Source organism: Panonychus citri, unplaced genomic scaffold, assembly GCF_014898815.1.
Source record: "Panonychus citri isolate SS breed McGregor unplaced genomic scaffold, ASM1489881v1 Contig00143, whole genome shotgun sequence".
NCBI classification, from domain to species: domain Eukaryota; kingdom Metazoa; phylum Arthropoda; class Arachnida; order Trombidiformes; family Tetranychidae; genus Panonychus; species Panonychus citri.
Genome location: NW_026515548.1, coordinates 194,887 through 221,337, shown reverse-complemented (window position 1 = coordinate 221,337; position 26,451 = coordinate 194,887). Strand labels below are relative to the sequence as shown.

Here is a 26,451-nt window from a genome sequence, read left to right as displayed (position 1 = left end):
AAAGAGAAATGAAAAAGTAAATGAGTGAGTATGAGAAAAGCAAGTGAATGAGAGAGAAAGAGAGAGAGAGAGAGTTTCATTTGAAAGAAAACAAAATATTGATATTATTATACAATTTCATCAAAATATAATAATAAAAGTGTTAATAATGATTAAAAATAATATTAATTTCTATAATTATAATTATTATTTTAATTGTAAACTGTGTAACTTACCTGTGTTACCTTTTTGGTTCCAGTTTGTTTATCATCTAAATTCTAATTTAATTGATTAATCAACATCACTTGATTTTACTTCTATTCTCTCACTTTTTTCTATTCCTCTCTCTCTCTTTTTCTCAGTTCCTCTTTCTCTGTCTCTTTCTTCATCTCTTTCTGTGTTTCTCTCTCACTCTTTCCTTACAATCTGTTTTTGTTGTGAGTGTTGTGAATCTCTTCTTGCTGTTTAATGGTGCTTTTCTAATTAACTAACTGGTGGGTGAGATGTCGTTGATAGATCTTTTCTAATGTCCGAACGCCGAAACATTAATAACGATCGCGAGAAATTTAGACGTGCGGAGGAATCTGAATATTTCGTAGAACTAGTAGGAATACTTTCTGCTGAGATGGGCACAGATGATGGTTGTACCAAGGCTAATATTCTGAACCGGACATTCGATGAGATAAACAGCATCCACTTGGCAAATAAGAGGTATCAAGCTCCCGATAGCCACCAAGATGCCAGCGTCTCCTCATCGGCATCTATGTTGAGCCATGATTCAGTAATTAGTCCTTGGATCTTGGATGCGCTTAACGGTTTCTTATTTGTCGTTGATCAAGGTGGCAAAATTGAGTATATTACTCGTAATGTTACTGCCTTCCTGCGTTACAATGAACAAGAGCTTCGTGGTAAACCAATCGAAAATATAATCCATGTTGGTGATCGCTCTAATTTCAATTCCAAGTTGATTGCATTGAAAAGAGCAAGTACAAGTGGCTGTAGTACCAATGCTAGTGGCAATGGAGGCTCTGATATATCATCATCCTCAGGTAATTTCTCCTCAACATCATGCTCAAATGAAATTTCCCCTGGTATGCTCATCGCTGGTGCAAAATCTTTTGGTGAATTTTCAACGTCTGGATCAGGAAAAAACAAAACTTTAATCATGAATGCCCGTCTCTTAATCAACCCCAGATCATCTAGTTATGATAATGATAATAATGATGTAATTAATGAAGAATATGATGACAATAGTGACTCTGACAGTCCATTTGTTTTATCATCTTTAACAAACAACAGCTCAACTAGAAAAAGTAAATGTGAAAATTCCGGTGCTAGTACCAGTAATAAATCAGTTTCTGGTGGCCCTTTAGTTAAATTTTCTGACGCGGATGCTGGTCGTTTAAGTGAACCAAGATATGCGAATTTACAACTTTCTATATCATTGTTACAATCTCCGAGTTCTGATCGGTTAAGTTTGTCCCCCAGTGGGAATGATTTCGTTGTCTTTTGTATGGCTCGTCGAATACCCGAATCATCACTATCTGAACCTGTTGAACTATTTTCTACCAAATTGGACATAAATGGCAACATATTATCAATCGACACTAGTGATGTCAGTTCAACATACTCGCAATACTTGAATAGAGATTTGATAAACAAATGTATTCTAGATTTGTGTCATCCAGATGATCGCAAATCTCTTGAATGTCATCTAAAAAACGTTCGCGAGGGAAAAGTCGATCTGACATCTCAATATAAGTTTCAAGTCACTAAGGATAAATATTTAATTGTACAGACAAGGTCAAATCGATGGGGCTCGGGAGAAGATGTTTTCATCACTTCACTCCATTCAATTATAACGAGGGAAGATGAAACTGGTACGTCATCTCATTTTGGATTATTACCTTGATTCTTTTTTCTTCTCTGTTATTTACCATTTTCCGCAGATGCTGGTTCGTTTCAATTGCTGTTTTTATGAGGGAAACAATAATATATTAGTGAAAGATTTTTACTTACAGATCACAGATGAAGAAATTAATGCTAAATAGTGAGGCAATTGTTATCATCATCAACTTAACCACCATGACATTCATAGATTTAATTTCATCCTCAGCTTAATGTTTTAATTATACATAATCCACGTGAAATTATTACACAGAGTAAATAGAAAAAGAAAGATTGATATTTTGAGAGGAAAAAAAGAAAAGATAAAAAATATCTTGTCAAGAAAATCTATTTTATGTGCTCACTTTGGTCTCTCATAAAAACTGTCACTTGAACGAAACTTTTCCGAATTCATCTGCATCTCTCTTGTCCTACTTTTCACTTGAGTTTTGCTTGTGTCAATCAATTCATCTTCTCGTGTTTACGTTCAAAAAATGCGCGAACTTGTGATCACTGCAGCAACAATTTATTGACAATTTAAAGGGCTTCGCATTTAAATCAACTAACAAACCGATCAAATAGAAAATCATTTTAATGTTTTCTAGCAAATCATTTTCTTACAAATTGACAATGCAAACTCAAGTATATCTTTTAATTGGTTATTAGTTTTATCTTAATCACATTCTTTTCATTAATAATTTCAATTTATTTTTTTACTCATTTTTCTGTTTAATTAATTGCGAGATTATCGATCTTGTGCTATTCGATTTTTCTTTTTTCTAAATTTCCTTGATTTGTCACAACCTCTAAATTGTCTTCTAATTGATTTACCTCTTTTTATTTACTCTTTTCATTTACAGCATCTATTAACTCGTGCCAACAACAATCGTTTCAGCCACAAAAACAGTTACAACAAGTTTGTACAGTAACGGGTATTTCTAATTTGCTACAAGATAATTCTATTGTTGTTGAATCACCGGCATCCTCTTTCAATAGAGATGTCACCAAGTCTATGACTTCTATTTCCGTACCTTTCCAGCCTTTGACACCTATTAGTCCTTCTAGTAATATTGGATCATCAGATTTCCCTATTAATGATTGTCTCGGTCTTTCGAAAATGTTTCCTTCAATGTCAGATTTTGACTCTAATCCTGACACTGGTGAAGGAGGGCCCAGTTCTAATATCACAATGACCGGCGTAAGATCCAACGATTTAACGTCCACGTCGCAAAATTCCCAAGCATCTTTAAACGTTTCGTCTCTAATATCACATCCGAGTTTTGCTCCATCAGTTTCTTCATCTGCTTCTAATCATCTTAGTTCTGTAAAGCGCAATAGTCCAATTCCAGTTGTAACTCCAAGCTCTTCTACTTCAAGCCTGAAAATGGGAAACTCATTTTCAAATGAATTTCTCGCGCAGGGAACAAGTGATCAAAGTAACTCTTCGGGATCCCAAAACCAAAACCAAAACCAAAACCAAAATCAAAATCAACAACAAACTCAACAATCGCAATCAGGGCAGTCATCACAGTCCCAACAATCATCTATCAACTCTTTATCACAGCCATCACAAGGCTCAGGGCAAGGATCTTTAGGTATTGGTGTAGGTTCTGGCTCTGGTTCTGGGCAACAGCCCCAACAACCTCCTTCATCATCTCGTCAACCCTCACCAGCCCCTGGATCAGTTCCAATCCAACAATTACAAATGCCTAGTCCTGAGCAAACTGCTGCAACACCACAAGCTATTCAAAGTCCTTCTGGTCCTGCTAGTACTCAGAAATTAAGGAATCTCTTGACACAAGGCTTAGAAGCCGATTCGCCTGGGAACTCAGATATAAATCAATCGAATTCAGGAAGTAATGATCTGTTACGAGAACTTCTTAATGCAGATGAAGATGAAGAAATTAGTGGATCATCTGGGATTAACAGGTCATCATCTGTACATCATGGTGGTAATTCAAGTTCCAATATGATGGCTGGGACATCATCAGCTGCAACTAATTCATCTAATCAACCAACTACACCTTTTGGTGGAAACACTTCAAATGTATTTTTCAAAACAAATGCCCTTGGACTACTCGATAATTCAAATAACAACAATATGCTCCGTAAATTATTGAACGATGATGATAGTAAATCATATAGACGTAATCAAGAGCTAATGGCACATTTATGGAAAGAGGAAGGTCAATCTTCCTCTTCCAATCAGAGCTCTGGTGTACCCACAAGTCTTTCTGAATTAATGTCTCCTTCTCCTGGTTCAGCTCATCCCTCATCTCGTCTCAGCGGAGGATCTGAATCCGCTAAAAGAAAATCAATTGATGAACATCAATTTGAAAATGAGACAATCTCTGGTTCTCAGTCCCCAACTCCTGGTAATTTCGGTGCTGTTTCAACCAATAAAAGACCTGCAATGGGAGGACTATCGCCAGGGCCTCAATATAGTCAAACCGGTAAATCACCGCTAACAGGATTATCTGGAGGAACCGTAGCGAGTTCAAGTCAAGGTATTGGAAGCGTTATTAGCAGTGCCTCAAGTAGTGTGTCAGGGGTCGGTCTCGGTGTGTCCAGTTCTATTGGAAGTACAACTACAGCAATAGCAGCAACAGGAGGGACCTGTGGCAGCACCAGTGGAGTAGTTGTCAGTCCTGGACAATCTAGTGGACAACCAGCTCAATTGGCTATACAAAATCCAATGTTGACCTCAATGTTAGCGCAAACGCCGAAAACCTTGCCAGCAACCCCAATGTCTATTCCAACCTCTATTGTGTCTCAAGTGCCCCAAGAAAGACTTCCCAAAAATTTGGAGAAAAAGTTAATTCACACTCCAGCAAACCAAATGATTGGAATAACAAGTTTAGCTACGTCTATTTCTTCACCTATTGTTGTTTCATCTCATGTTTCTTCAGGAGGACAGCAAGGAATAGTTTCCATTTCTAATGCGCCGACTTCAAGTTTATCTCATGTAACGATTAAACCTCGTCAACCGGCTCCTCCATTACTTCCACTTCAACAACAACATCAACATCAACCACAACAGCCTCAGCCGCCACAACAACAACAACTTCATTTACCTCAAACTAGCCAACAGGCTCAGGCATTTGTTGTATCAAATAGCGGACATCAAAACTTTAGAACCCTCCATAGTCAAACTCAAGTTCAGATTGTACAAACACCATCAAGGTTTCCAGTTTTCCCGTGAGTCTTTTACCTTTACCTTTCATTTCTCCATTTTCTCTTTTTTTCGATGTCTCTTTCAATCTCTTTTTTCATCATCTATTATTCTATATAGTTTCCCGTGCTCTCTCTCTCTCTCTTTCTTTCTCTCTTTCTCTCAATTTTACCTTTACTGTCTCGATTTACTTTTAGACATAAGACATTGAATAGAGAGAAGGGAAAAAGCAAACTAAGAAAATGGAAAAGATTTAAGAAAGTTAAAGGAGCGGTGGAGAGCAGAGAAGTGTGTGTGTTTGTGTGTGAAGAAAAGAAATAAAAAAGAAAAAAATACATCGAACTGCCATTTTATCCCGCTTAGGTTTTTTCTGAAAAGTTTCTCTTGAAAAAGTAACTTTTTTCTCTTGTGATGATTAACATCATGGATACGCTGTTTTCTTTCACTGGAAAGTTAACATTTAACCCTAAGCCAAATCAAGTTATCAAATAGTAAACACAAATAGTTTCAGTTGAGTTTTTTCAATAGTTATTCATTGGTTCATCTTTTCTCTTCCTAGTTAAACAATTTTGCTCACTCGATGTTGCTTACAAATACCAGCTCTCTCTTTCTCTCTCATCAATTACTCTTTAATCGCTCCCCTTCATTAATCTCCCCATATCTCTCCTTCTCTTTATCATCTTTTTCTTCATTTTCTCTCTTTTTCTTTTTCTCTTTTAAACTGCTCCCCCTTCAGACTGGTTTTCCTTCCCATAATATTTTGTATCGTCCGCCTTCTTACACTTCCATTTACCTTTTCTCCCGTCGAATGCTCCCTCTCTTTCTGTTTTCAGCATTTCTCTAGTCACTTCTCTCTTTCGCTATTTTTTATCTCTCTTTTCTCCTTTCTCTCTTCGTCAATCTATTTGTTATCTTTTCGACTCACTTAAATACTCACTCATTCTATCTTTCTCTTTCTCTTTCTCTTTCTCTCTCTTTCTCTCTCTTTTCTTTCTTTATCTCTGTCTTTCTGTTTCTTTCTGTTTCTTTCTTTCTCTCTCTTCTCTCTATTCTCACCAACGTAGTCAATCGCTCTCTTGTCACTTGTTTCTTTTAGTTTGAAGCGATAGTTTCTTTCTTTCCTTTGACTTTTTACTTGCTCCCTCTTCTTGTAACTCTCTTTTTAGTTTCTCCCTCCCTCTCCCTCTCCCTCTTTCTCTTTCTCCTTTTCTTTCTTTTTTTGGTTTTATCTTTACATTTCTTCCCTGTTTTTCTCTCTATCTTGGCTTCCTCCCTCGCACTCTTAGTGATTCTGTATTATGGTGGGATAGGTAAATCTTCACTCTATTCATTTGAGGCTCTTTTATTCATTTTGATTTTGTTTCTTGATTCAACCTTTTAATCATATTTTCCACCTTATAACTAAATCTTTTTTACTGTGTTTTGTTATGTTGTTTTACAGGGATAACCGAGCAACAGCACAACAAATTCAACAGATTACCAATGTTCAACCAGGCCTTCACCATCAACAAATACCAAATTTAGGTGGACAACCTTCAGTGAGTGGACAAATTAAAGCTACTTTGTCTGGATCTACCCAATCACAACAATCATTACCACAAGTTTCACCTCAGTCATCAAACATACAGTCTCACGTGGCATTTATAGACTCAATATCTTCAACAACTAGCTCATCAGCCAGTAGTTCATCCAATCTGGCTTCATCCAGTCTTTTAGCTGCACCACAAGATCCACAGGACCCATTGCTGTCCGAAATATTGGATCAAGTATGGAGTTTGCAGCAAGAAATGAACATAGAGTCAACTCAAGGTACCATTACTGCTACAGCTCATTCCACAACAGATGATATGTTGAATATGATGTTTGAAGAGGCCCTTGACCCTTCTCCTTCCTCTAACGTTGCTGTTCCCACGGCCATTAATCTACCCATAGTCTCTGGTGGCATTAGTGGTCCAGGTCTTGCCTCTTCGCCGCCAGATTTAAATGAAATGAAAGCCATTTCAGAGATCCAAAGGCAACTGATGAGTTGTGAATCTTCACCGTCCCAACCACAAGGCCATCCCGGTACAATGCCGGCTTCAAGTAGACCACAGGTATTCGCTCATCGAACGGGTCCTCTTCCTTCACCTTCATTACAGCAGCAACCTAATTTTTCAAATAGCCCCGCTTTTCAGTCTCCTTTATGTCCGCCACCAGCTTATGGAGTAACCAGTGTTCCTACAGCAACGCAAGGTTCCGTTCATGGAGTTGCCGGACCACCTCAAGCATCTCAACAATTAATTTTACAACAGTCAGGAGTTAGTGGAGGACCCGGAATGAGAAGGTTTCCGGGTCCGCCTCATCCCAACGGCAACCTCCAATTTCCAACACAAATAATTCAACACCGAGCCTCTGAACATCATCAGTTTAATGTAACTCCCGGAGTTGTTGGACCACCTTTACAACTTCAGCCTCGGGGAAAAGGGCCTATCGACTCTAAAAAACAACGGCTCTTTCAAAACCAACAAGAATATGAAGTACAACGTTTATTGGCTCAACAGACTCAACAAGAATATACTTTGAATACACCTCAAACCGATAATATTGAGATGCCTCCCAATGTTGCTCTACACAATAAAGCAAGAATGGGCCCAATGACACCCGAAGCAGGCCAATTAAGTCCTCGTTATCCTATTCTAAATGTTGGTGCTTCTCCAGGAGGTGTTCAAGCTCAAAGTTCTTTACCTCAATCTCCAGCTGGAGGTGGAAATGGGCCACCATCATCTTCAGTTTCAACCTCACTTCAGTCAACCTTTACTAGTCCATCCACAGGAGGGCCTTCATCAACTTATGGTCACTCAGTTCCCCAGCCTTCCCATCGTATGTCACCTCATCCATACAGCAATGTACCTTCTCCTGCCGGTGGTCGTGGACCCAATTCTCCGGCAACGCATCTTCAACTAGCATCTCCCCAACCCTCATCAACATCATCCCCAGTCAGTGCTCCTCATGGGTGGCCACCTCCGGTCTCTACCAGCAATGTACCTGTTGCTGGTAGTGTTGGACCGAATACCATACGAACTTTAGGTCCAACAGGTTTACCTTCTAATCGAATTCAGCAACAAAATCCAATGCTTAATGCTCAGCTTTCTCAGGGTACATTTACGACAGCCACTGCTCAACCTAATATAAGGTGTAATCCACAGCCATCTCCAGCTACCCAGCGTTTGTGTAATAGTCGAGGATCTATGGCCAGTCCAAGTCCGGGTCCTTTACACGCTGCCTCACGTAATTCACCTATTCCTCAATATCCATCAAGTCCTGGATTGTATCAATCTGATCGACAAACTCCTGGTTCTTGTGTTGGCTCATTAACTTCTCCGGCTACAAGTTCGGCTATTGGTCAACCAAGAATGTTAAATCAGCCTTCTCGTAATCAACAGCAACAACAAGTACCAGCAAGGCCTCAAATGATGACAGCTCGAGTCAATTCACCAAGATTTGCTAACAGGGGAGGAGTAGTTAGTGATGACGGTAACGGTGGTCCAGGAACCAGTATGGGCAGTCCTTATAATTATCCTCAACCTAGTACCCCTATTATGGACTCGAATAACCCTTCCGGTTTAACGCCAAATCAATTCATTTTTGACAATAGATCTGTTTCTGGAGTGCAAACATCAACTTCAAATGCCTCCACAGTTTCATCTGATTTTGTAAGACAAGAGTTGCGAGCAATGGTTGGAGCTCGCAGTCAACAAGCTCAGATTCAACAGCAGCAACAACTACCCCAACAACAACAAGCTCAACAACCTCAATCCCATCAACAGCAACCTAATCAACACTTGCACCAATCTAGTTCTATGACACCATCTTCATCTCAATCAACAAGCAGTAACATGCTCGGTGTTTCCTCAAGTAATAACCCATTTACTGCGGCTGAACTGGAACAGTTCAGTTTTTCATTCGATTGCTCTGAACTTGGAGTAGTGAGCAGTGGAACTAGTGTAACGAGTAACTGTGGACCGGGATCACCTTTGTTCAGTAATATGTTTGACAGCGGGTCTCAGGTTTCATCACCTTTAACCTCAAGCTCTTCAACAGCCCAAGGATCCATGACATTTGGTTCTAGTGATAATAACAGTGGAAGTGATCAAAAGAGAAGCCTTTTACAAGAACTTCTATCATCGCCTCCATAGAAACTTTATATATATTATACATTATATATATATAAATATTATATATATTGCTTAATTAAATACACATACACGCGCATAAATACATAAAAGCCACACACACACACCACACAAACACCACAACCACCACCAAACATATACATAAAATGAATTAAACAATTGTTGTTATAAAGACATTAGCTTAACAAAAAGACATAACAAAATATTCACCAAGTCGCCGTGAGGATAAAATGATAAATTTAATAGAATTAATTTTCTTGTTTCAACTTTGACAAAAATTACTAAAAAAACGTAAAAAAAGAGATGACAAATTTATTGGAACATTGTGATGATGAATTCGAGTTGTGTTTTCTTTTGTGAAAGATAAAGAAAAAAACAATTAATTAATTATAATTAATAGCAAAGAAACAATAACGATCATTTTGATGCCACCCGTTAAACTATTTCAAATTGTAATAAAGAAACTTGGTAAACAAAAAGAAACGATTACTGAGATATAAAATTATAAGATATAACAAAAGCAAATCTATATTATTATACCACATTATACATCCTATAAATATACATTATTATTATTATTCATTATTATTACATTATTATTAAAAACGTGTTTCCACCAAGAGCTCAATTGGCGATGAATTAGATTCTCCGAAATGATGATCAGAGAAACAAATGAAGGCAAAGAATTGAAAGTGATTATAGTCATTTAAGCTTCTCGAGTAACGAATTGAAAGTTTCAACTCTCAACATGAAAAGAGAAACGATTATCATGATTGTGTCTGGTTGATGAACAACAAACAAAATGATTTTCTCGCATTTCTCTTGATGACAACAAACTTGTTGATCTTTTTCTGTCTCTTTCTCGCATTCTCTTGATTCGGAATAATGATCAATGAAACAATCAACATCTTCATAAATCATCTGTTTCTTTCTCTTCTTTTTACACTTTAATTGTGATAAATGTTTTTACTGTTGAGAGAAAACAAGGTAAAGGGAGAAATTCATTGACAAAAGAATTTCAAAAGAGAAGAAGACAAAAAGCAAAGATGATTTAAAATCTCTGATTAATCAATGGAACTGAATCGCTTTTGTCAATCTCATCTCATCTCATCTCATTTCTCTCTCTTTCTTTATCTTCAGAAAAAGTGAAGTAGCGAATAGAAAAAAAACTGATGATGTGGTAAATGTTTTTCTACCTGAACTTGATGTACAATGTTTACAATAGAAGACATTCACTTTTTTCCTTTAATTAGTCAGAAAAACAAACGAAAAAGCTGATTGTCAATTGATTGTTATTTAACAACTAATCAAATAGAGAGAGAGAGAGAGAGAGAGAGAGAGAGAGAGAGAGAGAGAGAGAGAGAGAGAGAGAGAGAGAGAGCGGGTTGTATCATAGTGACTGGAAATGAGCTCACCAGCCGAAGGTAAAATCTCACGTTTAAAATTAGGTTCAGATTCTCTTTCTTTTCTTTCTTTCCTTTTCTCTCTTGTTTTACCTTTACATAGATGATTTGGTGAATCAAATGAATTTCATTGATGTTTCCAAGATAAAATCGTCATTAAATTTGATCAATTTGACGAGTGACAAAAAGACGATATTGTTGTAAATTGGAAAGATGATAAACGATTTCAAAGCCAAGAACATGGAGAGAGAAAAGTTGAAAGAATTTAAAAGATGAGAAGAAAAAATAGAAGATCAATTGAAGATAAGAAAAAAGAAAGAATCATTATGACAACAACAGCAAATGAACAACATACGGAAGTTAATTTTACAATTATTACGATTGTTGATGTTGATTGTTGGAGAGAAATGATGACAAATCAACAATTGATTGAGAAACAAACAACATTGAAACTAAAGGAACACAGATTCCTAAAGAAATGATTTGGCTCCAATTTTCATTGAAATTTTTTACTTTTACTTGAACATTAAGATGAATCGACTCGTTAATTGATTGAATGAAGATCGTGCCAATTAACACCAATAAGAAGCACCTCAAAAGTGAAACCGAATCAAATCCTGGATCAAATGATGCAACACATTGAATAGTAACAATCATCATTAAGATGATAGAAAGAAGATAAGACTTAATCTTTTTCTTTTGTTCTGTCAAATCAAAAGCCTTGAAACGATCACAACGATTCTCATTCAGTTACTTTTGAATAACTTTCCAAACGAAACACCCAAACCATTGGAGTCAACGAATCGAAACGCTGAACATTTTCATCTTTATCATGAATATTCAACGGGATCGATAACAAAAGAATCGCCAGATGATTTAGTAGAAAATATCATTTCGCTTCTAGTAATTCATCTAATTAGCTCTAATTATCGCCTATGGTCAATTCAATTTCTTACCTTTGCCCTTTCTTTTTCATTTCTCATTCAAATCATTTTATCATTTCCTTGATCGTCTCGAGAATCATGAACCGGAAATATTAATTCTGTTCTTGTGCGTTCTTTAATCATCATGATGATCAGAATCATAATTTTTGTCGTAACAAGTATTAGAATAAACTTTTATCTCTGTTCTGATTAAGGTGTTACATAAGCTGATATTTTCATCGAATTTATTTTCTCCATCATCATCACTCTAATTCTGATGTAAATGATGACGATTCATGATCAAGATCATGATACAAGTCAATGTTAATTTACATAATTAAATTGTAAACTCAACCTTTTTCACCCACACACAAGTTTCAATCCACTAATACCAATCATCTGAACGATGATAAACCCACCACACCTTTCATGTAATGTACACCTACTTCCTCACCACCTTAACTTAGCATCATCTTAATCAATTGCCAAGAAGAATTTAATTGCTCAATTGAAATTAAATGTTCGTAATGTGCAAAATTATCATTTTACACTGAAACGATGAAAATCCATTAACATGAATTAATTGTGACCTTAATTTCAAGTGCGTCTCTCAAATTGTCACTCTTTCCGTTTTCTGTTAAATCTGTTTATAGTTGTTACTATTTTTGATAATCGTTTTTACAATTAATTCACAATCAATAAGAAAAAACGATTTAAAATTAATCAATGTTTCGGAAAAAACAAATTTTTTATTCCCGATTGATTATCTATGGTATAATTGTCTTGTTAATTGCAACAATTGAAAGGTTATTAACATGACAATTACAATTACATTGACATTTGAATGACAACAAAATCAAATTAACATAATAACCAACTATTATCATCTGTCAATAATTAAAGTCTAGTCAATCTAATCAAAATCAACTAACAAGCAACACGTTGATTGAAATGAAACAAATATAATCAACAAATAATCAGATGTAACAACTAATAACAATTAAATAAACCTCAGGTGAACGAAACAAAATTAAACTATCAAAAGGCATTTAAACTTTATGTTACAATTGAAAGACAGCCATTAACCTCAGTGTAACAATAAAAACATCAATGATTAATTGCATCACAAGATGATTAACAATCTGAAATTAAAATTAAAATGATTTATCACCCAAACTATTAAAAAGAAAATCAAAAGGAAATTAATAAGAATGCTAATTATTGTCTAATTTAATGGTGAAAAAAGGTGAATGAAAAAATGATCAACAAGTTAAAAGTACAGAAACATAAAAACAACAACAATCATCAATAATGCACTGAAAATGATACATTAAGCTACCTAATACCTGAATTATTATTTTTATATCATCATCATCATCATCATTATTATTATTATTATCATCTATTAGCTGGTTTAGTGCCACTTTCAATGCAATTAGCTGCTGGTGTTGTTGTTACTTGTCTGCTTGGTTTACCTGAATTGTTTGCAAATGTTTGTCACTTGTTGCCTTTTTCAGAATGAAAAACATGGTCCATGAATTTCTGGTTTCCAACAGAGTTCATGGTGATTCTGACTCTGAGTAAATGAAACATCACCAATTCCAGTTGCAGTTGAAGTCATTTATACCTTTTCTCCTCTTTCTTTCTGGCATCTTCTTCTTAATATCTTCTAGAAGATGGTGATTATCATGATGATGTGGGAAGACAATTAACAGTAATTTCATCTTTTCTCTCTCTTTTCCACTTCCGAGTCTCTTTTTTTCTTCATCATTCTCACTGAATTTAAACACTTCATGTCGATCTTAATACTCTTTCTCATATGAAACGTTGTCTCTTTTTCAATGTTACTATTCAATTGCAATTACATTCTAAAGGAAATAAATGATTTAAATTGATTGTTACTCGCAGTTCTTACAATTAGTGATAGAAATTTGTTGCTACAAATACATTAACATTGCAATAGAATCAAATGATCGGGTTAATTGTTATCAGAATGATAAGTGTTCATATATTTCAATTTCGATTAACATTGAAAAAATAAAATCGCTAATGATTCAATATTGGAAACAATTAAATTGATTGCATTTAAAACACTTTTGATTGCATGGGTATCATGATAATTGTGTACAAGTTTAAATTATTACAACCAATAAACTGTTTCACTTGATTTTTTGTAGAAAATTTGATTCAATTTTAATTGTGATAAATTTTTTTCTGAATTAGAGTTAACATGAAATAATAATCAGAATCTAGTTTACCTTGTGAACACATTTATCCAATGAAAGTGAATGGGAAATTATTTGATATTAGTGACAGTCAAAAGGCAATTGAAATAATCAACATCCCACAAGCAAAAACATCTACATGATTGTTGTTAATCATGATGATAATCACGATAATGATTCAGTTTTCATACGATAAAAATGGAAGTTTTTTCTTTCCTCATCACTTGATTTTCCGTCTTTAGAACTGATCTCATCTCTTACGAACAGAAAATCAAGTTATCGAATTCGAAAGTCAAGTTTCATGATAACTAAGAATCAAATTTCCAAACTGATTGAAAGAATATACAAAATGAAAGATGAAAAGAAAAAGATTAACAAGAAAAAAGTTGTAATTGCATCATGAGAACTGCGAATAATGAGATTTTCTAAATTAATTTGATTATTTTCATTAAAATGATTTGCGATCAATCTACTCATCTATTCATCATCTTCACTCATTTCCAGCGATTTTTGTGCTCAAGCTTTTGTTTTTTTTTTTTCTACCAAAACTAAAAAAGTGCTTTTGATTAATGAACATCTCATGTAACTCTTTCCATCACCATGAAAGCCTGAAGCGCTTTTATCCTCCTCATCTTCCCGATTCATTTGATGGACACCCAAGTGGATGAATTGACCTTTGACTGTGATAATTTGATCGTAGAAACTTAATTAACCAATTAATAGTATTAGTTAGTGGGTTTAACCGATAAAATGATGTGGGAAGAGCTTCGAGAAACATTTAAAAAGGGTTGATGTTTGAAAAGTTTTTCGCATTAGATGAAAACTTTCATTCTAATTGATAGTTGTTGTTGTTGTTGTTGTTTTCTTGCTGCTATTACAAAGCTATTATCCAATAACCTTGTGGCCAACATCAATTACAATTAACTAACTACTGTATTCGGGGTTGGTCCTTTTCAGTTGCTTATTATCATCCTCATCATCATTATTATCATCTTAATCATCTCTCTTTCCCCTTGACCATGACTTAAATGATTCAAAAATATTAGAAGAAAAAATCACAATCAAGATGCACTTATTTTACTATCACAATTGTGAGCTGATTAAATTGTTGTGTGTTTTAAATTATCATCATCATTTATCCTTGATGAACAAATAAACTTCACATGTATTATTAACTCTTGATTTATCTTGATAATGATTAACTTTACTGTAATTACCCAATAATTAGGATTTGGCAACTTTTGCTTGATTAATCTGCTTCCGTGTTGATGAACCATTTATATTGTGGATATTATTTAATTTTCATGGGCTTTCAATAGTTAATTGTTATTTGATTGTCGGTTGTCAGTTATTTCAAATCATTTCGTACCAGTAATTAGTTTGATTAATTGTTGTTGTCCGAACCGATCGACATTCTAAATCTGTCCAACTCCATCTTAATTGTGTGACATTTTTAATTGTTTCAATGAACAATTAAAAACAATGTCCAGTTTATAGTTACTTTTGTTTCCACACTTAATTTTAATCCTGTTCGCTTTAATTGTTGAGCCATTTTTTCACCAGCTAATTAACAGTTTTGCCAATTGTAATTGTTGTTCTGATAAAACTGAGTATTAACATTGATTACTTTTAATTATTGTAATTAACTCGCAACTTTTGTTTTTTTTTTCTTTAGTCGTCTAATTATTAACGGTTTGTATTGTCATTTGCGTCTCAGTTGCTGATTGTTGAGTGTGAAAATGTTAATTGTGTAAACTTTTTCATTCCCATTTTGATTTACAATTAAAGGTTAACTTTAAATGATGTAACAATTAGTGAATGTTGACAATTGATCTGCAATTTGTTACTTGATGATTGAAGATTTAGCTGACCAGTTTTTGGTAAATACTGGGAGCAATTGATTAATTGTTGTTGATTGTTTATCACGAGCATCATCATCATCATTGACAATCAGAAAGATAAGATTGTAAATTGTTTTCTGTTGTTCAAATAACTGTTGATTACTGAAAAGGAAATTGGGTTCAAGGTTTAATTGTTACAAGGTTTCTCAATGTGAAGTCAATTTAAATCAAATTATTATGCATTTATTATAATGGCGATGATCATGATGATGATAATAATAATAATCATCATGAAAGTAAAAGTAAATTTTGTTAATAGGGAAGTGGAAACAAACACATTCGCCTTGTATTGTAACTGTCAATTAACGAGAGCAATCAATTAATTGTTGGTAGTTGTGTGAGTGTGTGTCTTGAGTGATTCAGTAAAAGTCCATAATGATAAGTAAAGGTGGTGGAGAGAGAGAGAGAGAGAGAGATCCATCAAAATAGATTGTCATGTCTAATTGTAGATCGATGGCAACAATTAAGGTAAGATTAACATCGCCAGTAATTGAGCTTTTCCTTAATTTTAATTTTGATTAACTTGTTCCCCCAATTGATAACCAAAGGTCTTGTCATTAATTGTGATCCAATGTTATTTATTGGATGCACCAGATTATTTGTTGATCTTGATTACAATTCAATCCTCGATGACATTGATCCAATTATTTCCTTAATTAGCTTTGTCAGTATCCACACGATTAACAATAAGCAATGAGTGAGATTGATGAAAAGTTTCGCCTTTGATTCAAGTAGAAAATGAAAAAACTGATTAATCTCGACAAATGGATTATCACTTTTGGCCATCGCCTTTCGAGTCTCTTAATCTTCATCCCTTTTCTTTCATCATCCAATTGATCACTCGAAGTGATATAATTGCAACACGTAAACTGAATGGTTATGTTTTGATTCATCTCCAAGTTTCTGAGATTCACTTGATTCTGATCCTGGTGATTAAGATGATTGACTCGTTCGAAATAAGAAAATTTCTGTCAGAATACGAAAACAATATTCTCTTCTCTTCGTGGGTCATTCTAAATAATCAGATATTCTTCTCGTTTCCATGAAAAGATGCGGAATATCAATGATCTACTTTTTGCTTCTCTATTCGATCTACATGTTAAAGAGACATTTATCTTGTTCCATCTTTCATGATGGATGAAGTAGCCAAGGAGAGAGAGAGAGAGAATCATCATGACACGTACATTAACAACTTCTATCATCAGGTTTTCACGTTCACGAGAAATTACATAAAACTTAAAAATGGCTCCGAAAGGAACAATAAGTGACCTTGTGGAAGAAAAGAAAGAGGAAAAAAGGAAGCAACAATTTTAGGAAGAAATGATGATGAGAAGAAATGAGAGAATTAGAATGATTGGAGAAAAGAAGGAAGAAGAAAATTGAATGTAAAAGGAAGAGTGAGATGAGAATAAGAAAAAGATGAAGATGAATGCGAAAAACGAAAGATAAAAATGATGTCAGAATAAAAAGAAAACCAAACAATCACCTTGACCTACTCTTTTCTTTCTTCTCTTTCTAATCAAACTGTTTCTCTTTCTCTTTTCTCTTTCTCGTCTCTCTCATTCTCTAATCAGCTGAGTTTATTTTCCAATTTCTTTCTGATCCTCTGATGTTCATCGGGCTTTTTTCTCCTTTTAATTTTCTTCCTCATTGTTAATTGTGATTCTTTTTTCAAGAGAAACAAAAAATTTCCGATTCTTTGTTGTTCCAAACACAACAATCGCAGTGACACTTTCTTCATGATGGTTACGCGATTAACTATTGACAGTAAGTTGCCAATTTTTTACATTCGTTTTTTTCTCTATTGTTTTTCTTTTTCTACTGATCGTTTTTTCTTGTTTTATTCTGTATCTTTAATCCACTTGAATTGTTTAATGATCGCTTCTCTTTTCTCGCAGATTCTAAACTGTTTTTCTACTCATGAAAAGCTTTTTTTTGCTCCACCATCAACCCAGGAAATGATTGGGTGGAGATGCTGTTGGAGGAGGGAAACGTTTCTCAATCAAACCGGTGTATGAATCTCGTTCGGGTACTTGAGAGGATAATTTGTTTCTCCTTCACCTTCACCCTGATAAATAAGCGCCATTCTCATTCATGTTGGATTGATCATCATCACCATCGAGTCTTTACCACCGCCTACTTTATTATTCTTCACTTTTTCCAGGTTAACTCACAAGTAAACAAAACGGTTATTTTTGTGCTTTCTATTTACCTGGTATTTTAATTCTTGGAGCCATAAATTTAATGCTTCAAGCCAAATTCTAGCTACATTTCTGTACGTGTTTCTTTCCTTTTTCACATTTTTTTTCTTTATTCTAAATTTTTTCTTTATCTTCCACTAATCTTTTTATCAATCAGATATCCGGTTGCTTGTTAGTCGTCTATTTATATGCTGATTTTTACCGAAGATACAACAAAATGGCGACCGTTTTAAAGAAAAAGAAAATCTTACCTGGTGATTTGAAGAGAGAAAAAAGAACAGCAAATTCACCAGAAGCGATTGTTCTTCATGTTGTCAATCTTTTTGTATCTTTTTTTTTGATGTTCCAACTGTTGAACAACAACGATAACAATCAGATCTCTGATGGAATGGCTTTTACAACATGATCGATAAACTGACCATCGCATTTGAAGCTAAGGATAACCAGTCTGGTCAATTTGAAATTGTGATAAAAGCAAAATATTGTGAAGAGGAAGAAATAACCAGAAAAAGAAAAAATTTTAACAAAAACGACACAAGAAAAAAAAGGCAAGTATTTTCTCTCAAGTCGTTCTGCAACTTTAATTATCAATTAATCACGAGAATCATTTCTCAAGATATTGAAAGATGAGGGACTGATCAGTTCAAGTAATCCATTCATTTGAAACTTTCTCCTTTTCTCTTTCACAGTCAACTACGTGAATCAAGAAGATCAATAGCTCTTAGTATTTAAGACCATCGAACAATATTCAACGGCAGCAATAAATTCGAAGAGAGTTCCAACAAAAGGTTCAAAAAAGGAAATGAGATTCGATTATGGAGCCAATGGACTCAAAGGGGATTTACAAGTTTCTCTTGTTCAGTGATGATACTTTCCATCCCTAACATGTTACTACGCAATTATTTACCAATGTGACAGGTCAGTTACATTGAATAATGAAAGGTAGTAAATATTATGACAAGTTTTAAGAAAAAAGTGGTTAAAGAATCGGAGTGAAAACATTTCATGTGAGAAAGAAAAAGCTGATGACCAATAATATTGAATGTGGAAAATAAATCAGGTTGATTTATACAAAAGGATCGTCAAGTCTCTGCAAATCATTCGGACGTAACACTTTTTGGTGTGGGTCACACAACTTCCCCAATTTCGACCGACAATACAGTGCCAAGTTGGTTCAAAGATGCGATCAAAATCTTGCTTAATACTTTCAGCGATATGTTTCTCCGTGTTGTACAATCGCAGTGCTTGGAGTGCACTTTCAACCGCAGACCTTTGCATCAAAGGTGACATGTCGGCTGCTTGGATCTTTAATTCTCGATTGATTTCTTCTTCACTCATGGTTGATCCTGTTACTGAGAATCGACGATTCACTTCAATTCGCTCCTTCAAACTTGAATTAGATTGAGATTTGGATCTGTGGAAATAAACAAACAAAGTAAGTTACAAAAATGATCAAGTTTAAAGCTCAAAACTAATCCAAATTCACTATTCCTCTTGAACTATCACAGAACTCATGCTTCTTTGGCAATTATTTGGTGACGAGTGGATTAAAGAAATTAACTACAATTTACAACCATTTGAGAAAAGGCATAAAAGTTGAATGTTTATTACCAATCATCAGAACAAATAACGACCAACTCTTATTACCTTTTGTTTGAATCACAAGTTAACATGAAAATTCAGTTGAATTGCATTTCCGTTTACCAATGATTTCTACGTACTATTCAACTGTAACCCTTTTTGACCTGTTCTCATACTCGTTTTCATGGAAACAATGAACAATTTACCCGATATATTCTGATGAAAATATAAACCAGAATGAGGGGAAGGATAAGCGATTATGTGATTAAACTAATGCTACTACAACAACACTTGGTTTGCTGATAACAATCAAAGTAATCAAACTATCGTTTTGTCGCTTTTTCCTATTAAATTGCTTGGTAATTTTCATTTGACTTCCACCAGAATTTTATCAACTTTTAAGCTGATGATTGTGATAACCAAGCCTTTGGATACTAATTCAGTTTTATCACATTTCAGATCAACTTTCTCTGGAAAAGTAATTAATTCTCACTCGTCAACCCGGTTTTCAATTTAATTCCATCTACTGATAATGAGCAATTAAACGTATCCTAATCTCACCATCTACTTACAAAACGTTTGATACTCTTGGCAGGAAACCATTTGTGTCAGGGATTGGCGGAGGTGGATGAGGTGGATGAGGCTGTTGCCGTCCCGAGTTTATGCTCTCTAGTACGGTCATTGGCTCTGTGGATTTCAATGGAAGAGAAACAAGATGATGTAACATGTAGAAATTTCAGTTTTTTCTTCTCACTGTAAATTACTGAAGCCTTTTTGCTTCTCACTCATTTGGGAAAAAGATTCAAGGTATTAATTCATTGTTACCATGCAAAACTAATTGTTCTTTTATCTCCAACATTTGCATGATATTCCCTGGTCACTAATACAATTATTTTCCTATTATTTTCCAGACTCCAGTTTGTTTCTATCAAATGATAAATCGACAATGATAATCGATGGTGACGTTTAATGTTGATACTTTTTTTGGAATCACAATCATGGACTTACTTTTATTGTAATAACTTGGATCACTTTTCCTCGCTTTGTTGTAAAAGGAAACAGCACACATGACGCTGTACAATCTTAGCAGTGTTAATATGCCAATAATAATCACCACGAATATATCAGTTGTACCTGAACTTGACTTTACATCGGAAAAATTGGGAAAAGAGGAGGAGATACAAAATAAAGACAAAAGAACAGTCAATAAGGAGGAAATGGTGCAATCAACGTCAGTTTATGCATCGAAACAATTGAATTATTCCGGTTTTTTCTGTATAATCGCCAAATAAACAAAAGAGGACAAAAGAAAAAACCTAAACAAGTAAAGCAATCAAGCAATCATTGATTAAGACTCAGTAGCTACATAGCAAGAATCAGGAATATAAATGGAAAAGTTTAATCCAATTTTAACATGACAATTAACCTTCATGGCGAAATATTATTTCATATCAATCAAGCCCATTTAATTCATCAGATTTGTTAATTGTATGGATTATAAATGATGGTGCCATCAATATAGATCGACAAAAATTTCCACCCAACAATCATGAAAAACAGAATCGATATTACCAAATTACCAAATTACCAGATGACAGATTACAAGTAAATCCAATAATTAGTAGTTGAATCAATCGTCTAAATGTTTTGTTTTACATTTAATTGCGTGTTTATTTGTCGGAGAAAATGTTAATTCATAGTTTTAATCATTGTTATTAGACATTGCAATTAATGATTCACTCGATGTCATTTTTGGATCTCATAATCAATATAATTTGTTAACGATACAATTATATAAGATTATGGATCTTGATTAACATTATCCGTGGATTAATTTAATGCCATGTCAAGGTCTTAATCCAAAATCAACATCATTTATCAACATGGTAATCATCATAATGATATTTTCTTGTAGGCTGCTGAATATTAAGGACATTTTGATTACGTAAAGTCGAGTAAAGTTTCATCACTCGAAACTATTCATCAATTGTCTCAAAACAAATCAAACTCTGAACTCTAAATCTGAACTGCGATCAACTGATCCTGAAAGAAACTGACCAATACAAATTACACAAACCATCAATCGCAATCTTACCTTGAGTGTTGTTAATCGAAGAGCCACAAAAGCAGTTAACTGATTATGTTCACCAGGAACGAACGGAAGTCTCATTTCCATTGGAAAGTTGCGATTTCTCAGTGCATACTAATGATTTTGAAAGTTTCGATTAAAATACAATCAATACATTTGCAGAATTAAACTTACCATGACGATGCGGACCAACACAAATCCAGCCGAAGCAGCGATATCAACAACCGCAAATACAGTCAATAATAAGATCGTCTTAACCGATATATCTTTCTGTAATCAAACAATCAGCAAATTGTCATCAATGAAAATGATGGAAAAATCAAAATTCAATCATGAATGATTGTATTGAAATAATTGCAACCTAAATTATAATTGTTACTACTTATCTTGATTATTTGGAAACTATATTTAAATTTAATTTCATTTTTCAATCCAATCAAAAATTGATTCAAATTTGCAATGTAAATTTGATTCAGTAAACTTTCAATGATTGACAATTGCTATTGACAAAATGAGGAAATTATTATAAATCAAGTTTATATTAAATGATAATGAATAATATGAATTGAAGATGATGAATGGCAACAATTTAGAGTTTACTAAATTGTGAGAAACCATCAGAATCTGAAAAGTTATGGAAAACAGTTTGAACTTGGACTAATCTTTATCGTTACTATTTAGTTAATTAACTCGCTGATTGTTACATGCGTTGAGTTAACACGTTGAAACTTCAACACTTTTCACTTATAACATGTTTACAATTAGAATCGCTTTCTCTGTGTGAGTGATGAGGAAGAAAAAACTTTAATTGTTACAATCTATTCTTAAGTTATTGTTACTGTTTATCTATTGTTGTACTGGTAACATTCAAAACTATTATGAGTTAATATTAAGATCTCCAATGATACTGATTGATGGAGTACAAAAAAGCAAATCAACTGATTGTAAGAAATACGCTCGAAATACAATGATAACAATTAAATCAACTTAAAGTTATACTATGAATCTGTTGGGGTGAGTTCGGATTAAAGTAGGATGAAATTGTTACTTGATTAATTTTGGTTGTAAACAAAGAGCAATTAGTTGATTACTTACTGATGTGTGATCTTCCTGAACTGTATACGACATCCAAATCCAACTTAATATGTAAACAATTACAAAAATAACACTTAATAGCAAAGTAGTTCTTGATGACCATAGTTCACCTGTAATTAATTGCATGGTAGTTAAGCGTTGATTAGTATATGTCAAATTAGTCTAATAAGATTGACATCATCCCAATCAGTTGATTGCATGATTTTGATTGATTTTAATGGTTTGATTTAAATGATTTGTTTTCTATCGGAATCTCAGAAACTTAATTAGCTCGTAGTTAATGATGATCATTATCAACACCAACTAATTAGTCAGTTTATCAACGAACTGAAAGTAATTTGGTATTAATTGTTGTTTACATGAGAAAATAAAAATGAGATTATAATCAAAACGTAAAAATGTAATTTAACTGATTGTAAAGGTTGATTGAACAACAAACTACTGAAAGTTTGTTGATTACAATCAGTTGATTTGGTTCGTTGGTTTGTTACTGATTTTGATGGTGAAAATTTAGAAAAAAAATCGAGATATGATAAAGATGATTATTAAATGGTGATGAAGATGATCAATCAAAAATAAGAAATAAATTAGCGAAAGTTAGTAAGTTAGACAATTTAATTGTGATTAACTCTCAATGGAAATCAGAAAATAAAACATTTATATCGACCTAATTTAGTATATTGTATTTTCTGACTTTCATTTGATTGTCACTTGATCATCTAAACTCAATTGTTACATTGTTATCACTGTCACTATATCGAGATCATCATAGTCTGAATTTTAATTGTAACAATTAACCTTGAAACTTAACTAAAAACAAAAAAAAAGATTAGACAAAAAAGTAAAGAATCAGAAAATTTTGATTGTTTGCTATTAATTAACTGATTTGGGCTTCATTGTTTATGTTTATGTGACAATTGTTGAGTGACAATTAGGTTGATTAAAACTACAATTTAAATTTAATTAGGACAGAAAAGTGAGTAAAACTTACCTATGAGTATGGCCAAATCTTGCTTCAGAATCTCAATCTGATGATTAGCTGAATTTAATTGTAATTCATTTGGTACAATTGTTGAAGTTGATGTTTGATTGTTGTTGATTCTGTGAAGAGCACCAGCTGATGATGATGAAGATGAAGATGAAGATGATAACCAATTATTTGATATATATTTAAGATAATTTACTTCTCTATTTACATCATAAAATTTACTCATTAATAAGATGAGAGCAAAAAACGAAAGACCCTGTAGTTAATTAAGAGTAAAAGAGAAAAATTAAAGTTTGAGCTCGAATTTTGATTGTTTGACATGCAAATTGTTCACAATCCAAATAATTAATAACATCTATTCATTAATTTTAGAGATTTAATGAGAAAAACAGTAGAATTAAGTAATTGCTGATCAATCAGTCGATGTCCAATTTAACCAGTTACCACTGTAATTAATTAATCAGACAACATACCATTGAAAGTGATCTCCATATTCTTGATTTAATTGTAGCGATTTGAAGACTATCATTACAACAATTAGCTGATGAATGATTTTGGTGGAAATGATTGATTGGATAGGAAGGACAACAATAACTGTTGAATCGATCAACAAAGTTAGTTTGATTATGTTGGTGGTGATTTGGTGATTGTTGTTGATTGTTTTGTTGAGAATCAGGTAAATTGGTGAAATGAGTAGTTGGAGATGTCATTTTTAATCGGTAACAATTAACATTATTTTCACAAAATGACCAAAGAGACTCAATTAACGGTTTCACCATAATACAAAGATTGGATATAATCAAATGAATCTGATCATTAATCCACGATTGGATTAATGATTGCAAACTAATAAATAACAATTAAGAAACGATGAATAAACAGTAAGTTGGGTGATAATAATTATTTTCTATTAAACAAATTAAGTTATGGTTTTGTTGCAATGAGATGAATATGAACAACTTTTCATTTGAAACAACATGATGAATGAAAAAAAGATAAACAATTAAGAGTAAAAAGTTTTCACGGTTAAAAAAGTTAACAACTGGATTAAGAAGATGATCAATGATTCAGAGCGAATTGAAGATGAAAAGTTAAGTAACAATATCGAGGCCTGAGTTGAGCAAAAATCATAACAAGGGCACTTGAGGTGGTTGAGGGTGGGGAGAGGAGGAGCGAACGCTGAAGAGGCGGAAAACTGAATTTACCGTTATTTTGATTCATCTTCTTTCGTCATCATCATCTACTCATCTTACATATTGACCCTGAATCTTTGCTGTTCATTGTTATTATTGGTAAAGTCAATCAAAAGTTAATTGTTGTAATGAAATCAACTAACTTTACTTTAATTGTGATGTCCAATCCATTCAGGGTTTTACTGATTGTTGTTGATTGTTAAGATTAAAGGTTAAACAATGTTTGTTTTTTTCGCATTCAATAATTTGATTGATTATTATTATTATTTAGATTGGTAAACAATATCAATTTACTATTAATCATGATTATTATTTAATATCAATAAACAAATTGTTGGGTTAGTTTTTAGACAACGTAATGGATGATTAACTAATTTTTACAATTAAACAAATTATTTGGGGTCAAATCCATGATTTGATTAAGAGATTGATGAAGAGATTTTCTTATGTGATTATTTGATCAGTTTAATTGTTGCAGTTTATGCTTTTCAATAATTAGTATTAATGACAATCCAATCATGTTGTCCAAGTTAATTGTTAATACTTACCAATTCAATGCATCGACTCTGATGAAGTTTAATTAATTTGAAATTGCACATTTTGGTAATTGTTGCTATTAAAGATGATCCTTTTGATTTGCAACTATTATCAACATCAGTGTTGATTTGTTGGTTGATTGCTGGTGAAATGATTAGTTGGTTATCAGATGAACGATTGTAATTAAAGGTACGTCCTAATCTAGAGTAATAAAACATTGGTTGATTTACTATTGGTACTTTATGTTGAATGTCCATGATTAACTTTGAATTGTAACAATGAATTGAAAAAAGTTTAATTAATAATTATCATCAGTGAATTAAAACCCAATCAAGGTGAGTTTATTTTCACATGAAACACACAAAGTTATCATTAAATTGGAAACTTTTATTACATTGATATCATCAGATGATGAGGTTGATTTAGATTTTGATGTGACTGATTTAAAATTTAATTTAGATTAAAGGAGTTGGAGGGTCAAAAGTGGATCAAATCAACATGATGAATTTAAAGTGATAATATTAAAGATGAAATAAAGCACAATTGATTCTGAATACAATTCATGTTTCACCAATTTTGTTTCCTAACAATCAACATATAAATTGAAATCTAATCATGGTTAATGTATGAAAATAAGTTAATTTTGTAGGAGTCAAGATGAGAAGTGATGAAAAGTTTGATTGGTTGACAACAGAATTGATGATATTTTGATCAACTAATAATCGCAAACATTAATATTCATTCATATCAACAGGTTCATCTGAGAGTCAAAGAGGCGGAGGTGAGAGGAGGACTCAAAGTGCTAATGATTAAGTTAATCAATGTGATCAGAAATGAGGTGATTGTGGTAATTTAAATGATAATCAAGCTACTTGATTCGGACTATAAGTGTTAATCAAATCGGATAATTAGAAACATTGTTAAGTCTTTTGTTTCAGTTTCTTTGATTCTTATTGATACAATTTCCTCGGTTCATTACATTTCCATGAATTCATCTTCCTTTGGTTTCTTTTCGTGATCAACTTTTCTCTTCCAGGTAAATAGTTTTTCTTCTTGCGTGATGATTATGTTTTCATCCGATTCATCTCATCATACCTTTTAATCA

General features: G+C 33.4%; 2 protein-coding genes and 2 long non-coding RNA genes across 6 annotated transcripts; 3 read left to right on the top strand and 1 right to left on the bottom strand.

Annotated features, from left to right (window-relative positions):
- Window positions 1–42: 42 nt before the first annotated feature.
- Window positions 43–9,832, top strand: LOC128396129 (serine-rich adhesin for platelets-like). The gene is made up of 3 exons (XM_053356663.1): window positions 43–1,859; window positions 2,727–5,064; window positions 6,480–9,832. The coding sequence occupies exons 1-3, from the start codon at window positions 506–508 to the stop codon at window positions 9,211–9,213; spliced, it is 6,426 nt and encodes a 2,141-aa protein (XP_053212638.1). The 5' UTR covers window positions 43–505; the 3' UTR covers window positions 9,214–9,832.
- A 6,898-nt stretch (window positions 9,833–16,730) lies between these two features.
- Window positions 16,731–18,409, top strand: LOC128396093 (uncharacterized). Its single transcript, XR_008326764.1, has 3 exons — window positions 16,731–17,429; window positions 17,561–17,937; window positions 18,021–18,409. It is a non-coding gene; the product is annotated as an uncharacterized LOC128396093 (long non-coding RNA).
- Window positions 18,410–18,505: 96 nt separating this feature from the next.
- LOC128396090 (uncharacterized) lies at window positions 18,506–25,961 on the bottom strand. 2 transcript variants are annotated; one of them, XM_053356615.1, is made up of 8 exons: window positions 25,358–25,961; window positions 23,620–23,872; window positions 22,629–22,738; window positions 21,708–21,803; window positions 21,540–21,647; window positions 20,453–20,588; window positions 20,017–20,131; window positions 18,506–19,277 (listed from the first exon to the last, which is right to left on the bottom strand). In XM_053356615.1, exons 1-8 carry the CDS (start codon window positions 25,601–25,603, stop codon window positions 18,920–18,922), a joined length of 1,422 nt encoding a protein of 473 aa, XP_053212590.1. In that variant the 5' UTR covers window positions 25,604–25,961; the 3' UTR covers window positions 18,506–18,919. The 2 variants fall into 2 exon arrangements, with proteins under 2 accessions (XP_053212590.1, XP_053212589.1); XM_053356614.1 differs by lacking the exon at window positions 25,358–25,961 and adding an exon at window positions 24,090–24,673.
- Window positions 19,157–20,494, top strand: LOC128396092 (uncharacterized). 2 transcript variants are annotated; one of them, XR_008326763.1, is made up of 4 exons: window positions 19,157–19,298; window positions 19,372–19,803; window positions 19,904–20,251; window positions 20,356–20,494. It is a non-coding gene; the product is annotated as an uncharacterized LOC128396092 (long non-coding RNA). The 2 variants fall into 2 exon arrangements; XR_008326762.1 differs by having other exon boundaries at window positions 19,372–20,251.
- Window positions 25,962–26,451: the final 490 nt, after the last annotated feature.

Excerpts from the sequence above, each read along its gene's own strand:
- LOC128396129 (XM_053356663.1), top strand. The coding sequence starts at position 506 with ATGTCCGAACGCCGAAACATTAATAACGATCGCGAGAAATTTAGACGT. Across the intron at positions 1,860-2,726 it reads AACGAGGGAAGATGAAACTG|CATCTATTAACTCGTGCCAA; the intron begins GTACGTCATCTC and ends TTTCATTTACAG. Across the intron at positions 5,065-6,479 it reads TCAAGGTTTCCAGTTTTCCC|GGATAACCGAGCAACAGCAC; the intron begins GTGAGTCTTTTA and ends GTTGTTTTACAG.
- LOC128396090 (XM_053356614.1), bottom strand. The coding sequence starts at position 24,395 with ATGGTGAAACCGTTAATTGAGTCTCTTTGGTCATTTTGTGAAAATAAT. Across the intron at positions 20,589-21,539 it reads TTCGATTAACAACACTCAAG|TCAAGTTCAGGTACAACTGA; the intron begins GTAAGATTGCGA and ends TCCGATGTAAAG. Across the intron at positions 19,278-20,016 it reads CCAAGAGTATCAAACGTTTT|ATCCAAATCTCAATCTAATT; the intron begins GTAAGTAGATGG and ends TTATTTCCACAG.